Below are 16025 nucleotides of genomic sequence, written 5' to 3' on the forward strand. Positions count from 1 at the left end.
TCAAAGGTTATTTGACCATAGAGTTGGGGGTCTGTATCTGGACTCTCTGCTCTGTTCCACTGGTCTATGTGTCTGTTTTTGTGCCAGTACCATGCTGTCTTGGTGATCACAGCTTTGTAGTAAAGCTTGAAATCAGGCAACATGATGCCCCCAGTTCTGTTTTTCTTTTTCAACATTTCCATAGCAATTCTGGTCTTTTCTGGTTCCATACAAATTTTAGGATTGTTTGTTCCAGCACTTTGAAAAGTGCCAGTGGAATTTTGATCGGGATGGCATTGAAAGTATAGATTGCTCTGGGCAGTATAGACATTTTAACCCATGTTTATACTTCTGATCCATGAGCATGGTATGCTTTTCCATCTTTTTGTGTCTTCTTCAATTTCTTTCATGAGTGTTCTGTAGTTCCTTGAGTACACATCCTTTACCTCTTTGGTTAGGTTTATTCCAAGATATTTTATGGTTCTTGGTGCTATAGTAAATGGAATCGATTCTCTAATTTCCCTTTCTATGTTTTCATTGTTAGTGTATAAGAAAGCAACTGATTTCTGTACATTGATTTTGTATCCTGCCGCATTACTGAGTTGCTGTAAGAGTTCTAGTAGTTTGGGGGTGTGATAGGTGTATTCTTAATTCCCTTCACCTATTTCTCCCTTCCCCCTCACCCACTTCCCCTTTGATAACCACCAGTGTGTTCTCTGTTAAGGGTCTGGTTGGTGGGTTTTTTTGTTTGTTTGTTTATTTTCTTTTTTTTTTTTTTGTTCATTGGTTTCTTAAATTCCACATATGAGTGAAATCATGTGGTCATTTATCTTTCTATAAAGCTGTAATTTTTTATAATATAAATAATTATCAGATTTATCTGTTATGTAATTTTTATTATTTATCAGATTTCTTATACAGCAAAGCATAACTAAAACGTAAAATGGTATCCACTTTATGTTTTTAATATTTCATAATTCATTATGCATTTGTAATGTAATTGAATTTAAGTTGAGTATTTGAAAGGCTGTTACCAGACTTGAAATTTGGTGGAAATCTTAACTATTTCATTATAGTACATTTTGAAAGAATAATTTTTCTAATTTTTAAAAATCAGTCCATCTATTTTGATGAACCAAATCCAGCACGAGCAAAAGGTTCAAGCCCGGAAGGATTACCAGACTGGGTAATGGGTGAGCTGGGGACCAGTGAGCACAAATTAAATGAATCATGGAAGCTTTCTTCAGGAGAAGATTACTCTTTGCTGCAGTCGCCAACTGATGTACACAGGTATGCTATGAAAATGGGATTTAAATGTGATTCATTATTTAAATTGTCTTCAGATCTGGTTCATATGTTGTTTTTCCTTGTGGGTTTTTTTTTTTTTTAATGGTAAGTAGATGGCTTAGTTTATAATTTCATTATGTTCGAGGGCTGTGAAGGGATGTCAGGTAGGAAAAACAACAGTTTTGCTTAAACACTTAGGATATATGCAAGATTCTGTTATAGTTTTAGCCACTTTTTGGGTGTTCGTTAAATATATATATATATCCAATACTCGGAAGTTAGTGCCTGAGAACCTTTAAATAACTTCTTTGTTTTCCTTTGTGACAAGCATGAATTAAGAACATTGTTAATGACTTCGCCAAGATGTAACATCCTGCATATTCGTCTTGAAGCTTATGTTTGAATTTCTCTTCTTTTCCCCTCATTACACAATATTTGTTTCGACTTAATAAAATAATGAATGTAAAGGTAAACCCCAGTCAACTGTGTTTTCTCACCAAAGCATGAAACTTAAGTAGGATTTTTAGTGCAAATAAGAATAAACTTCTAAGGTTTTCAAGTACACAAAACATTTTGGCCTTTAGGAGGGATAGATTTCCATTGGATTTTTATCAAATTTTGAATTTAATTTGGGCATTGTTTTCTGAAAAGTTAAAATTTTGGACAGTGGCAAATTGACATGGAGCATACTTTATGCTTTACTCCTCACCATTCTCTTGCTAGTTTTAATATTTTGGAACTTGATGTGGTTAACAGTGTAATCTTTCTTTTTTTACTATAATTTTTTTGGTTTATTCCTTAATCAGATAGAGAAATGTTATTAGTAATTTGAAATGTCTTCATAGTTGATGTAGTCTGGTTACAGGTTTTTCATACCTCACATATTATGATGGAAAAGAGCAGATAGATGAACACAATGCAAGAAATCCAGTCTACGTGAAATTTTTTTTATTAGAAAGGGGAAACAAAATGGAGAGGCAATAAGGAGAGAAATGGTAGAGTTAAGGATACATTCAGAAGATTAAAGAGAAATGAGTAGATGAGTTAATAGCAGGTGGTGTTAGATACTTATTTTTTGCGGTCACAGGAGATTTAAAAATAGAAGAGGGTTTATTGTGGTATTTTTGTCAGCCTTGTAGTTGGTAAATGGAGGTATAAAGAGATAAGAAAAACAACTCTTGATTTGGCTGCAAAATCCATTAGGTGTTTGCCAAAACATTTCTTCGGTGTCCAACTAAAAGCTACATTCCTTTCTAGGTAATAAATATGGAGATGATGGTATAAAGGTGAACTAAAATAGTTTCCCATGTCTTGGAGCTGAGCAGAGGTTGGATACTGATGATCTTCCTGGACTGAATGAATCATGGGGTGGATAGATTTGTTTTGTTTGACTTGTAGAGTGTCTTTAAAGATTTTTGAATGAGTCATTCAGAATTAATAATTGGGGAGTTTCATATAAATACCTAGTTTTTTGGACTATTGATAAAACTGGAGACCCAGCTGTCTTTCGAGAAGACAGCCATAGGTTGGAGATAAGTAATTCTTGGTTATTCCCCTAATACATCATGCCTTCATTGTTTGCTGCTCGTTTGTGACACTGAATTTGACTATGAGCTCTTTTTCCCTTTTAAGAAGGGTTGAGAGGTGAAAGAAGTACTTCTTTTCACATTTTTACATTCTGTCGCAAGTGTGAAGAAGAAAGGTAGATGAAGAGGGCTCATATGACTCAAAAAGAGGAGAGAGACTGCATCTTTGTAGAAGTGAAGACTGTCCCTACATCTGGCAGCGTAATCACTCATTTGTTACCTGGATCCTACAGACATTGGATTGTTAAGGGTAGTTTTAGATAAATAGGGAAGAGAGTTAGGTGCGTGGAGAATTTCCATATGGTGATTATGTGTGGTTATGGGGATTTTTGTGAAGATTGAGGTGTGTGTAAAGCTAAGGTTGAGGGTAGGAAATTTTTTTTTTTAAGATTTCTTTATTTATTTGACAAGAGAGAAAGACATCACTAGTAGGCAGAGAGGGAGGGGGAAGCAGGCTCCCTGCTGAGTAGAGATTCCCGATGCGGGGTTTGATCCCAGGACCCTGAGATCATGACCCAAGCTGAAGGCAGAGGCTTAACCCACTGAGCCACCCAGGTGCCCTGAGGGTAGGAAATTTGAGAAATCAGGGAGTCTAGGTGAATGGGCTTTTCTTCTTGGAACAGAGGGTAAAGTTTAAGAAAATATAGTGAGAATATTCTTCAAATATTATTCAGTGACTTCTCTGGAAAATGATACCATGGTAAAATCTCCACAATTTTAACATATAACTTCTTTTTCCTTGTTGCTCACCCGTAATAAAATGGCATGTAATGCAAGTTATTCAAATAATACGTAATTGATGGGAAAAGCAGGCAGTCATTTGGTTCTCCTCAGTCCTTCAGACCTTACAGTTCAAAAAAGTCTTATTTGACACCCCAGGTCTGTTTGAGGGACTCTGTGTTTCCCTGGTGCACTCATGACATTCAAGGGTTCCATATCTGTCCTCTGTGCTAGAGTGTAAATGTCATGAGGCAGAAACTGTGCTTTTCCTATTTGCACTGTTTCCAGCATCTAGTGCTGGGCAGGAACCTCCTAGGAACTCTAAGTATTTGTATTTGTTGAGTGCTTACGTGCATGAGTGAATGAATGATGTTGGGCACTGCCGCATACTTAATCTGTGCAAAAACCTTTTGAGACAGGTAGATTGTGACAGAGAGGATGGCCCACGAGGATTAAAATAAAACTTTCAGGACAAGTTGAGGAAAGGATAAATTTTAGAAGAAGTTAAGAGAAGTGGTATAGGTTGTAGAGATGCCCTTCACACACTGTGAGGGATATAAAGACAGTGAGCTGGAAAAGGCATACTGAAATATCTTTCTGGTCAAGTATCAGAATACCACGAAGGCTAGTGTCCAATTAGTGCCACAGAAGAAAACTTCTCAGAATACCTTTTCTTATGTTTTTCTCTTAATTTGACCTATTTTCAAATTTTAATTTGATTTAAAATTTTAATCCACATGTACATGAATTAACAGATATATGTAATTTTAAATACATGAAGGCATTTAAAAAATAAAACTGAATTTTACTTTAGCTAAGGGCAATAAAATTGATTTAAAAACCAAATACATAATGTGTGAGATGAGATCAGAAGTGGTGGTAAGAGTCTACTGATGGTCCGTCTCCATTTTCCTAAAGTTGCTCCTTTACTAAGCGGTCATACTGTGCTAATGAAAAAGTTAGTATCTGCTAGTGTTGGCCTAATACAGCTAATCAGTTCTGTAAGAAATTGTTTTAAAAAGTTTAAGAGGCTTATAATATTTGACACATGTATGTTTTTATAGTGAATAATTTATTGTTACTTAGAACTGAAGTTTAATGCTGCCTCATAAATTTTACAACCACTTCAACTTGTCCTTTGAAAAACCTCTTTAATCTTAAAAGATTTTCCCCCTTAGTGTTTCTTTTTTGATCACTTTATAAAATCCTGCTTTACTTAGACCTTTTTGTCTGTGAAGTATTTCTAATGGCATTTTAGATTATGCTGTTTGTGTCCTAGCCTTTTCATATTATTAAAGATGCAGAGCCCTTCTGAAGCCTCTTTGTTAGGCCTCCCTATTCAGCGGAGGTGACACATTTCCTTTACCTTTATTCTTCCTGTAAGATGCGGGCTGTAGCTTCGTTCTAAACATGTTAGAAGTAGTAGGAGGTTATATTCTGTCATGCTTATTCTCATGCCCCCCCACCCCCGATACACATCATACCACGAGTAAACTTAACATTTCACATCAGACAGCTTTGACTTGTAGCTAGTTCCATCCTGATTTTGTTCTTTGCTTTCCTTTATCATTATTCTTGGTTTAGGGTTAGGTTGTTATCTATGTTTTCTTTTACAAAAACCGCTTTTCACATCATTTTGCTATTTTATTAGAGATCTATTGCTGCATTTAAATGGCAGACATCTGCTTATTTTCTTGGCAGTGAAATATTTTACTTACATTTGAGTTTGGAGCGTGATTTTACAAAATGTTACTGATGAGACCATAGACTTAGATCTCATCCCTGTACAGTCTGGCTGATTTCATTTAGTTCTGCCACCATGAGCTGTATCCATATATATTGCTTCCTGGTCATCCTTCAGATACTTACCACTGTGATCTGGTAAAGACCTTAATTATCTTTGTGGTAGACAGACAGTCAGGTGGCTCCATGGTCCTCCTCTGGGTTTTCACAGTCTTGTGTAATCCCTACTCCTTGGGTATGGGTAGGACCTGCGACTTGCTTCTAACTAATAGAATATAGCAATGGTGTTGGGATGTCACTTCCATGATTACGCTATAATACGTAAGACTCTGTCCTGCCAACAGACTGGGTCTGGAGTCTTGCTACATTTTCCTTGCTGGCTTTGAAGAAGCAGGCTGCTGTGAGTTCTCTAGCTATAGAACACTGAGTGCTGCTGACAACCCTACGGGAGGGGAAGTGGATCCTTCCCCAGGAGAGCCTCCAGATGAGAACCCAGCTCTGGGCAAACCATGATGGTGGCCTCATAGGTTCCTAAGCAGAGGACTCCGCTCAGCTGTACCTACACTTCGGACCCACAGAAACTATGAGAACATACGTAAAACATATGTGTGTTGTTTAAAGATTTTTATTTATTTATTTGACAGAGAACACAAGTAGGCAGAGAGACAGGCAGAGAGAGGAGGAAGCAGGCTCCCTCCTGAGCAGAGAGCCCAATGCTGGGCTCGATCCCAGGACCCTGGGATCATGACCCGAGCCGAAGGCAGAGGCTTTAACCCACTGAGCCACCCAGGCGCCCCCATGTGTGTTGTTTAAAGCTCTTCAGTTTGTGGTAGTTTGTTATGCAGCGCTAGATGCCTAATACAGTTTTTGTCCTCCTTTTAGGAAGTTATACAAACTGTATACAATACCTGCTTCTTGTAAAAACCTCAGTGTAGAAACACGTGGGGTAAAAATTCAAAGCCCTTCTCTCCAGGTCCTCCTCTTCCACTTGCCTCACGGGATGTAAAGTCATCAGCAATTTGGTGTGTAGCATTCTCTAGTAGACACATAGCCACACAAAGGTAATTACAAAGTTAGGAGTTAGTGTACACTCTCTGCACTGTTCTGAGACTTGTTCTTTTGCCACTCGACCTTGTCTGATCCTGTTGTGTAGTCCGCGTGTCTTTTTAATTGCAGATCATAATCTATAGTGTGGATAGACTGTAATTTAACCTGTCTCTGTTGCTTTTAATTCTTTATTGTTATAGAGAATGCTTTGGTTAACATTTTGGTACATATATCGCCATGCAGCTACCTGCATTTTGGACTATTACTGATGCCCAGAAAAGAAATCACTGTTTCAGTAGCTAGGTACATTAATAAATTTAATGGATAAACTCTTGGTGGGATTATTAGTAGGTGCAACATTTTGTGGGTTGGTAACAAAAATCTGGTTGGGCTAGTATGGGGAAATCTCTAAGATATATAAAGTTTAGAAGAAGTATATGAAAGTATAGCGAGCTTCTGTGTGTGTGTGTGTGTGTGCGCGCATGTATTTTAAAGAGACTATGTGGATACATATGTGTGCACGTGTAAGGGATATTTCTGGGTGTGACATTTGAAACAGTTTTACTTTTAGAGTACAGGACTAGGCAGGTGTGGAAAGTTGAAAGCTTTTATTTTGTACATGTGTTTGTGTTATTTTTAATAGTCTACACACTTATTTTTTTGATAGATTCTGTTTAGTTGCCCTCCAGAATATCATCTTATTAAGATGTTTGGGCATGGACATCATTAACATTAATGATGTACACTTAACTGTAAGAAACAAATATACAAGTTTAAACATAAGAATGAAATTTTCCCCCAAAATGAATACTTGTGGATTTCACTTGTATTTCTAGTTTGTGAAAACAGAAATCAAGAGGGACAAGTTGAACCATTTATGGAGCATCTACTGCATGCTAGATACTATTCCAGACATCTTTTATGAGTTATCTGATTTCATCCTCCTACAGTTCTTTGAGGTTGCCGTGATGGCCCTTTGTATTTATAGATGAGGTAACAGCTTCAGTAAGGTCGTGACACTTCCAGTCACGGATCCAGTTTCGGAGTCTAGGTCTTGATGATTCCAGACCTCACGTTCTTTCTAGTCGACCATGTAGACACGAGTACTTTCCGCAGCAAATAAGGAAATTCCACTTTCATCTATCTTTTTCCCCACTTGAGCTGCATCAGCAGTCCTGGGCGACTGTGCCTTTGTTCTTGGTTATTTCTAGGCTGAGCTGAAATGAGGCAGTTTGCCTTTGTTCAAATCTCACTTCTGACACTTGGCAACCATGTGTCCTCAGGCAAGTTACTTAATTTCCCTAAACCCTGGTTTCATCATTTGTAAAATGGAGATCTAGAGCCTCCGACATGAGACCTGGGAAAGTGTTACCTGTTGTGGCCACCATCACTGCTGACATGGTGATTGTTATTTTAATAGTTCCTGCAGGGCCTTGCTTCTTAGTTTATTTGACCATTCTTTGGTTTCTCTAATTATCCAATCTTCCTAAAGGATATTATCTTAAAATCGATTGGTCAGTTATTTTGAATTACTAAAAACCATTGTGTTCTTGAGAAAAATAAATTAATGGGTATGCAGAAAGCTTCTCATTGTAAATATGAACCTGCACACTTTCAGAATAAGGAGTGGTAAGAATATTTTAAAAGAGGCTTCGAAGGAATCTTTATTTAGGTAAGTCAGCAAATCCCTTTCCCCTTCGAATAGAAGGAATACAGTGGCGCTGGCCCCACGCCCTACTTTTTTTTTTTTTTTTTTTGCATTTGGCCATACCCTAAATTAGAGGCTGCCTAAGTAATAGTTAGACATAAGTTCATGTTGTCTCTGTATATTCTTTTTGTGCATTATCCCAGACACAGAATAGAAAGATAATAGGTTGTATTCTTGTCTTACAATTCTGCGGAAAATGTTTTGAAGCTTCTTTTTAATGGCTTGTAATTATTTTTATGACTTTTCAGTGAAGTATGATGTGGTTTGGTAGCTTATCACTGAAGTGAAGTTAGGGTCTAGGATAGAAAAGAGGAAAAAGAATGCTTTAATGCCACTTATTATTTTTACTTGAAAGTTTGCTTCAAAGTTATGAGTTAAGAGAGGGTGGAGGGGAGTAAAGATGAATCAGCCTGCTTCCCCGTGGAAGAAGCACATGGATTCCGCTTATTTTAGAGAAAAGAAAAAGAAAGCATTGGCTTAGATTTCTTTAGATGCCATCTTATCAAAAGCTACCATCTAGATTACATAAAAATTCTAGGAATGTGCAAACAGAATTATTATTTATTGTATATTACTTTTACCATATTAGATTTAGGTTATCTTTATATGAATTAAAGTTTTATGTCTTAATTTATGTTGTGTCCTCTAAATTATGAATTTGTTCATACCTATGGGAAGGACTTGGAGAATAATTATCCTATTTTAAGTGATTATAGAGGACTATAATTTTTTTGCATCTAGCTTTAATGAGATCCTTCCATGGGTTATTCGATGCCAGATTTTAGTTTGGAGTGAAGAATCTAATTATAGCCCTGCCTTTATGGAAAATATGATTTGCTTTACAATGATCCTCTTTATGATGTGGTTTTCCAGGAATGCATTGCAGCAAAAGGCTGGGACTGTGTATGTCCTTTAAAAATGTCTCCCAGTAGAGCAAGCATTTCATTTGCTTGTGTAGTTTACCAACATGGCCAGCAGATGGCGATCAAGTATAACGAAAATGTAGTTGTGATTGCGCATGTTGATCTATGTGAAAAAAACATTTTTCACTTTAAAAATAATGATGTAATTTTCTAGTCTGGAAAAAACAGTTAAAAAACTGTAAAAAAATATTTTTATGTAAATGACCTTAACACTATAAATAGCCCCTACTCCTAGATTGTTGGATGAGTATATGGGGGAGCTGATCAATACCTTTCCTTCCTAGGGATTCTTTATATCCACTGGCATAAAAAAATATGGTTGGGATTACACGTAATGAAAGATCCTTAAATTTTCACCAAGTGCATTCATTATATTTACAAATAGCCCCACTATTTGGGCAAAGATACGTTCTGCAGCAGCACCTTCCAGTAGAACTTACTGCATAGAAATGGTCTATGGCTATGCTGTCCAACACAGGAGCCACTATTCACATATGACTGCTAAGCACTTGAAATGTGACTGGTGTGACTGAGGAGATGAATTTTGCATGGTAATTAATTTAAATAGCCATCTGTGATTTAGTGGTTGCTGTATTGGGCTTGGAATGGTAGACCCAGGTCTTCGGCAGGGCCATTGTGTTGTAAAACCTGAGCTACCAGTGGACAGCTGCCATCTCGGTGGGGCAGTGGGATGCAGACAGGGACTAAGAGTTGGATCTTGGTGCATATAAACCGCCTCTGCCCCAGAGGAGACCTTTTTTCTGTGCTTCCTTGTAATTTCACAGGTATCTCTTTGATGATAATCACCCATGACCAACACCTGGTTGCATTTCTTTCAGTCAGTCTTGGGTTTCAGAGGAGCTCTTGCGAATAAATATTTTTGAAAGAAAGAAAAATTAATCATTTTTCTTAAATTAATTTTTTTCACCATTTTGTTTGGGTAGAACACTTAGGATGGATTATATCTGATTAATTTGATATTTTTGATATAGTGGCCACTTAACCTTGAGCTCTAGAAATAAGTCTGCTACATAAATGAAGAATGAAAACTGTTTCTTAGGGTACTCCATAAAACCTAACATAATATTTCACTCTCATAAAACCATTTAACTACTCATTAATTTTCAACATTCATGTATTAATTAAATATCATTCTTTGGTGCTCACCAAGGCAAGGAAGTGGCAACAGATTTGTAACTGAGATGGAATTGCTTTGAAAATAATGGTCTTGCTTTTTCTCTTAGGCATTTTTTTTTTTTTAAGTGAGTCAGATTTTTTACAAACATAGTCACTTTCTTAAAAAATTTTTAAGGAGTGCGGCTTTGTAACAGCATCTTTTTATTTCACAGGCAAGTTTCTTTTTGTGAGATCATAATATTGAACAGTTTTGATTGTCCTTTTAATAAACAAAAAAGGATGACAGTAAGCTTATAAGTATATTACTATAAAACTTAATTTTAAGGGAATGAAAATACTCTCTAAGTGTTGTGCTATTAAACCAGAGATCTATTATTAAATGTTTACTTAATTGTATGATTTTTAAAGACAGTTTTTATTTTTGATTTTTAAAATTACATGTGTTATTTTAAGGTAATAAATGGGGAAAACATGAAGTCTTTAGTCTATGACTCTGGTCATTCTTTAGTTTTGTTAAGCATCTAATTTTTTTTTTCATTTAGTTTTTCTTTTCATTCCTAATAAAGTTCCCTTTGAAAAATTAAAATAAGTATGTTATGGGTCATTGAAAGTTATTCGTATTTTCTTATTTTCAATGTTATTTGATAGTTTACTGCATTATTAATTATTGTTATTTATTTTTATGTTTCATTCGTATTTAGCAAGACCCTTAGAAGACAATTCTTCAGATGGTTGTGTAACGTTATGACCCACTGCTCAGATTAATGCAAAGACATGAAATCTAGTTAGTTCTTGCTTTAATTTTCTGATCATTTATAATGCAGTAGTTGTGCAGAAGTTGTACTACTCTGTGATGTTTTACAACTTTGAAACAGCATACATGTAAAAAGTGTACAAGAATATATAGGTACACTTTAAAGAACAGTTACAAAATAAACACCCCTATCCTTTTGGCGCACCCAAGAAACACCATGTTAAAGTACTCCAGGAGACCTTTGGGTGTCCTTCACTATTGGCTCCTCTTCCCATCTCCTGAGAGGAGCATTGTCCTGTCTTTTATGTTAATCATTTCTTTGCATTTTAATTTTTTGAACGTTATATAAGTGGGACCATACTTTTTATATTATTTTGAAGCTTCTTTTTCTCACCATATTTCTCAGATTCATCCATGTTAATAAATGTAGCTGTAGTTCAGTCTTTGTGGCAAACTTCTAAAATCAACATGCAACATACAACAAGACATAAAATCTCATGTCTAAAGCTTGAGGAAGTTTTACAAAATGAATACCTTTATATAACCACCTTTTAAATCAAGATAGAGAACATCACCAGCTCTCCAGAAACCTCTGTCTTGCTCCTTTCCAGTCATTTATCATCCCCACCCCACCAAGTAACCACTATTCTGCATTATATCACCATAGAATAGTTTTAACTGTTCCTGATTCATAAAGTATGTTCACTTTTTTCTAGCTTCATTGGCTCAACATTATTTTGGGAGATTGATTCATGTTGTTGCATTTAGCAATGGATTATTTTTTTAATTTTACTACTGTGTGAATATATCACATTTATATATCCATTCTACTGTTACTGGGCATTTGGGTTTTTCCAGGTTTTGGTTATTAGAAATAATTCCTCTGTGAACGTTCTTTTACATGTCTTATAGTGCACATATGTATGCTATGTTGACTTGGAAGTGTAATTACAGCAGATACTGCCAAAGAATTTTCCCAAATGGTTATAGCAATTTATATTTCCATAGTAGGACTTCGGAGTCTGTGGCTCCCCATCTTTCCCAGCACTTGGTTTGTCAGTTTCTTTTAGATTTAGCAATTCTAGTATGGCGTTTTAACTTGCATTTTCTCTCATGACTAATGACATCAAACACTTTTCTCCATGCTTTTTGGCCATTTGGATGTCCTCTCTTGTGAAGTTCCTATTTATTTTTAATAAAAAATGGTTTGTCAGTCTTTTCTGTATTGGTTTGTCATAATTCTTTATATATTCTGCATACAAATTGTTTATTGATACACGTATGGCAAATATCTTCTACTTTCACTGTGTGTTCTGTTGAATGTTATTAAATTATAATGTAGTTTTGTTATTTGTCTCTGATATCATTTGTTTGTTTTTGTGTGTCCTGTTTAAGATTACTTGCCTTATCTATCCCAGGATTATGGAGAGACTAGTCTGTGTTAGCTTCTAGAAGCCTTCTAATTTTATCTTTCTCATTTAGGTTTGTGCCACATCTGTAATTGATTTTTACATATGAAGTGAGGTAGGGCTCCCACCACACCCCTGCCCGCCACTGGCCCAGGATAGCAGATAGCCATTTGATCTAGTACCTTAAAAAAAAACAAAACCAACCCCCCCAACCCCCATTCTTTTCCCTCTGCTGTAGTTGGCATCATTATTGTAAACTAGGAAGTCTGATTTGTGTGGATTTGTTTCTGGACTCTTATTTTCTACATTTGTCTGTTTGTCTATCTGTGTGCTAGTCTATGCTGCCTTAATTACTGTAGCTTTGAAATAAATCTTGATTTTTAGTAGTGTAGTATATGCTTATCTTGGCTTTTTACATTTTCATTTAAATTTATAAATAGCTTGCCAGTTTATACACACACACAGCCCCCTCTCTTGAGATTGTGATCGCGTATGTATTGAGTTTGTAAATCAATTTGGGAAGAATTAATATCTTTATAATATGGAATTATACTCCAAGGCTCAGGCAAGCAGTGATCTGCTTTTTGTCTCTATGGTTTTGTCTTTTCTAGAAATTTCATGAGTGGAATCATAAACTATGTAGTCTGATGCATCTGGTTCTTTTACTTCATGCATTATTATTGAAATTCATTTGTATGTATCCATAGTTTATTATGAACAATGCAGCTATGGGCATTCATATTGCGAATTTTTCTTTGAACAGGTGTTTTTCATTTCTTTTGGGTGGCTATCTAGCAGTGGGTTGTACGGTAATGTATAGTTAACTTTTTAAGGGAAATATCAAACCATGTTCCAAAGTGGCAGGGCCATTTTACATCCCCATTAACAATGTCTGAATGTTTCAGTTTTTCACATCCTCAACTCTTGGTATTATAAGTGTTTTTGATTTTGATCATTTTAATGGGCATGGGGTAGTATCGCATTGTGGTTTTAATTTGCATTCCCCTAATAACTGTGCTGAGCATTTTTTCATGAGCTTAATGGTCATTGGTATATCTTTGGAGAAATGTCTGTTCCTTTTTTTGTTGTTTGTTTGTTTGTTTGTTTTAATTTTTTAATTTTTTTTAATAAACATATAATGTATTTTTATCCCCAGGGGTACAGGTCTGTGAATCGCCAGGTTTACACACTTCACAGCACTCACCATAGCACATACCCTCCCCAATGTCCATAACCCCACCCCCCTCTCCTGACCCCCTTCCCCACAGCAACCCTCAGTTTGTTTTGTGAGATTAAGAGTTACTTATGGTTTGTCTCCCTCCCGATCCCATCTTGTTTCATTTATTCTTCTCCTACCCCCTTAACCCCCCATGTTGCATCTCCACTTCCTCATATCAGGGAGATCATATGATAGTTGTCTTTCTCCGACTGACTTATTTCACTAGGCATGATACCCTCTAGTTCCATCCACGTCGTCGCAAACAGCAAGATTTCATTTTTTTTGATGGCTGCATAGTAGAGAAATGTCTGTTCTAATAGTTACTTGCTCCCCACACACCCAACTAACAATAATCATCATAGACATTTCTAAAAAGGAGAATAATGGGAGGCACGAAATAGTCATTGTTCCATAGCAATTTTGAAATCTAGTTGGGCAAATATTAAAAATTCCTTAGTTAAGGCTCAAGACCTTGGAATAATACTCCATGTCTCTTGGCTCTTCCCACTAGGTTCTTGATTCCATCTTGTGAGTTCTTCCTTTTTCATGAAAGATAGCACTTATTTGCAACTGAGTAGTTTTCTCAACCTGCTTCCTTCCAGAAGAATTTTGGGAGTCCATCGACCCCTTCTCATTTTGTATTCTATCTTTTCAGTCCAGGAGAGAAGTGATTTTGCTGATACGATTATCTCAAAAACTTTGTAGACCTCCTATACATCTCATTCATGTTCATTCCATTAGACAAAATCTACCTATATTAATCTCATTGAGAGTCCCTTTCTATGTTGGGTTGCTTGGGAGAAGATCGAGTGGCAATGACCTTAACTTTTCTGGAGACTTCATTGTTTGAGAGAATCTGTATGGAATAGGCTTAATCTTTTTAAAGGTCGCTATGTGTCTATGTATAGTACTCTGATGTACCACCTTTAATCTTTTTGATCTTATGAAAAGGTTTTTCATTTCTACTGTGTATCTCAAGGCAGTGCCCAAACTTCACTTGGATGCCATTTCTTACTTTAGCATCTTTTGCCAGCTGGAGACTGAAAATTTTTAATACCATGAAGCCCTTGTTCTTTTTTCTTTTAATTTGTTACTCTCCTCTTGCATTTTACTGTAGGCAACAAGAAATACTTCGCTTGGAAATCTCCTTCACTGTATCACTTATCTAATTTATTAACAACATTTTCTATTTTACATGTTACTGAAGGTGAGAGTGGGCTTTCTGCCACTGTATAAAAAGGATCCCTCTCCCTCTAGTTTTTAATAACGTGTCTCTCATTTCATCTTGAGCTCTCACTGGCAGTCTCCTCAAATTCCAGATTTCTAACTACAGCTTCCTCAAGTCAATTTTGTCTTTCTCTAGCATACTATTCAAAGTCCTTCCAGACTCCCACCACTATCTGGTTCACATAACATTTCAAGTTTTTTTTTTTTTTTAATTTATTTATTTATTTTTTAAATATTTTATTTACTTATTTATTTGACAGACAGAGATCACAAGCAGGCAGAGAGGCAGGCAGAGAGAGAGGAGGAAGCAGGCTCCCTGCTGAGCAGAGAGCCCGATGCGGGACTCGATCCCAGGACCCTGGGATCATGACCTGAGCCGAAAGCAGGGGCTTTAACCCACTGAGCCACCCAGGTTCCCACATTTCCAAGTTTTTAGGCACTATCTCACTTCCAAGTACCAGAATCCATATTCGTTGTTATCTATTGCTGCATGACAAGTTACTCCAAGTCTTAGCAGCTTAAAAACAATAAACATTTATTATCTTGTGGACATGACTTAGCTGAGATTTGTGCCTCAGGTTCTCTCATAAAGCTGCAGTCGAAATATTTGTGGGGTATTTGTCTCAGGGTCTCAGTCTTCTGGCTTTCATTCAGAGGCTTCCCTGAGTTTCTTGTTGTTTAGACTTCTCCAATGGACAGCATGCAGCATGGTAGCTGGCTTGCATTAGAGAGGATAAGCAAGGTGGAAACCAGAGTCTTTTTGTAAACTAATCTTGGAAGTGATATCCTACCACTTGTGTTAGATTCAGGTTATTAGAAGTAAATTATAGATTCATTGAACAGCCTAGGAAAAGGGCTTATACAAGGGCATGAATACCAGGAGATGGGGATCATAGGGAGCCATATTAGATGTTGCATAACATAGACCTAGAACAAGTATCAAAAATATAATAGAAAGACCTATAACCAGGAAGAAATATAACTAGAGGGATTAAAATGGAATACAGTAAAGTAGTCAACACAAAAGAAGGTAGGGAGGGAAGAACAGGGGAACAAAGAGGAGATGGGACAAATAGAAAACAAATAGCAAAATGGCAGACTAAATAGAACCATACCAATAATTAAACTAAATGTAAATAGATTCAACAGTCCAATCCAAAGGCAGCGATTGTTACATTGGATTAAAAAAGCAAGAACAAACTGTGTATTATCTATAAGAGACATACTTTAAAATACAAAGACAAGTAAATTGAAAGAGATGTAGAATGTAAAGAGATGTAAATTGA

General features: G+C 36.3%; 1 protein-coding gene across 1 annotated transcript in view; it reads left to right on the plus strand.

Moving 5' to 3' along the window:
* Positions 1 to 16025, plus strand: part of CEP112 (centrosomal protein 112) — a 416538-nt gene that overhangs the window by 12154 nt on the left and 388359 nt on the right. The window contains exon 4 of the mRNA XM_080825467.1: positions 1097 to 1269. Coding sequence (XP_080681593.1) covers positions 1097 to 1269 — 173 coding nt within the window. The remainder of the gene's footprint in view (positions 1 to 1096; positions 1270 to 16025) is intronic.

This window comes from Martes martes (assembly GCF_963455335.1).
Source record: "Martes martes genome assembly, chromosome: 16".
NCBI classification, from domain to species: Eukaryota; Metazoa; Chordata; class Mammalia; order Carnivora; family Mustelidae; genus Martes; species Martes martes.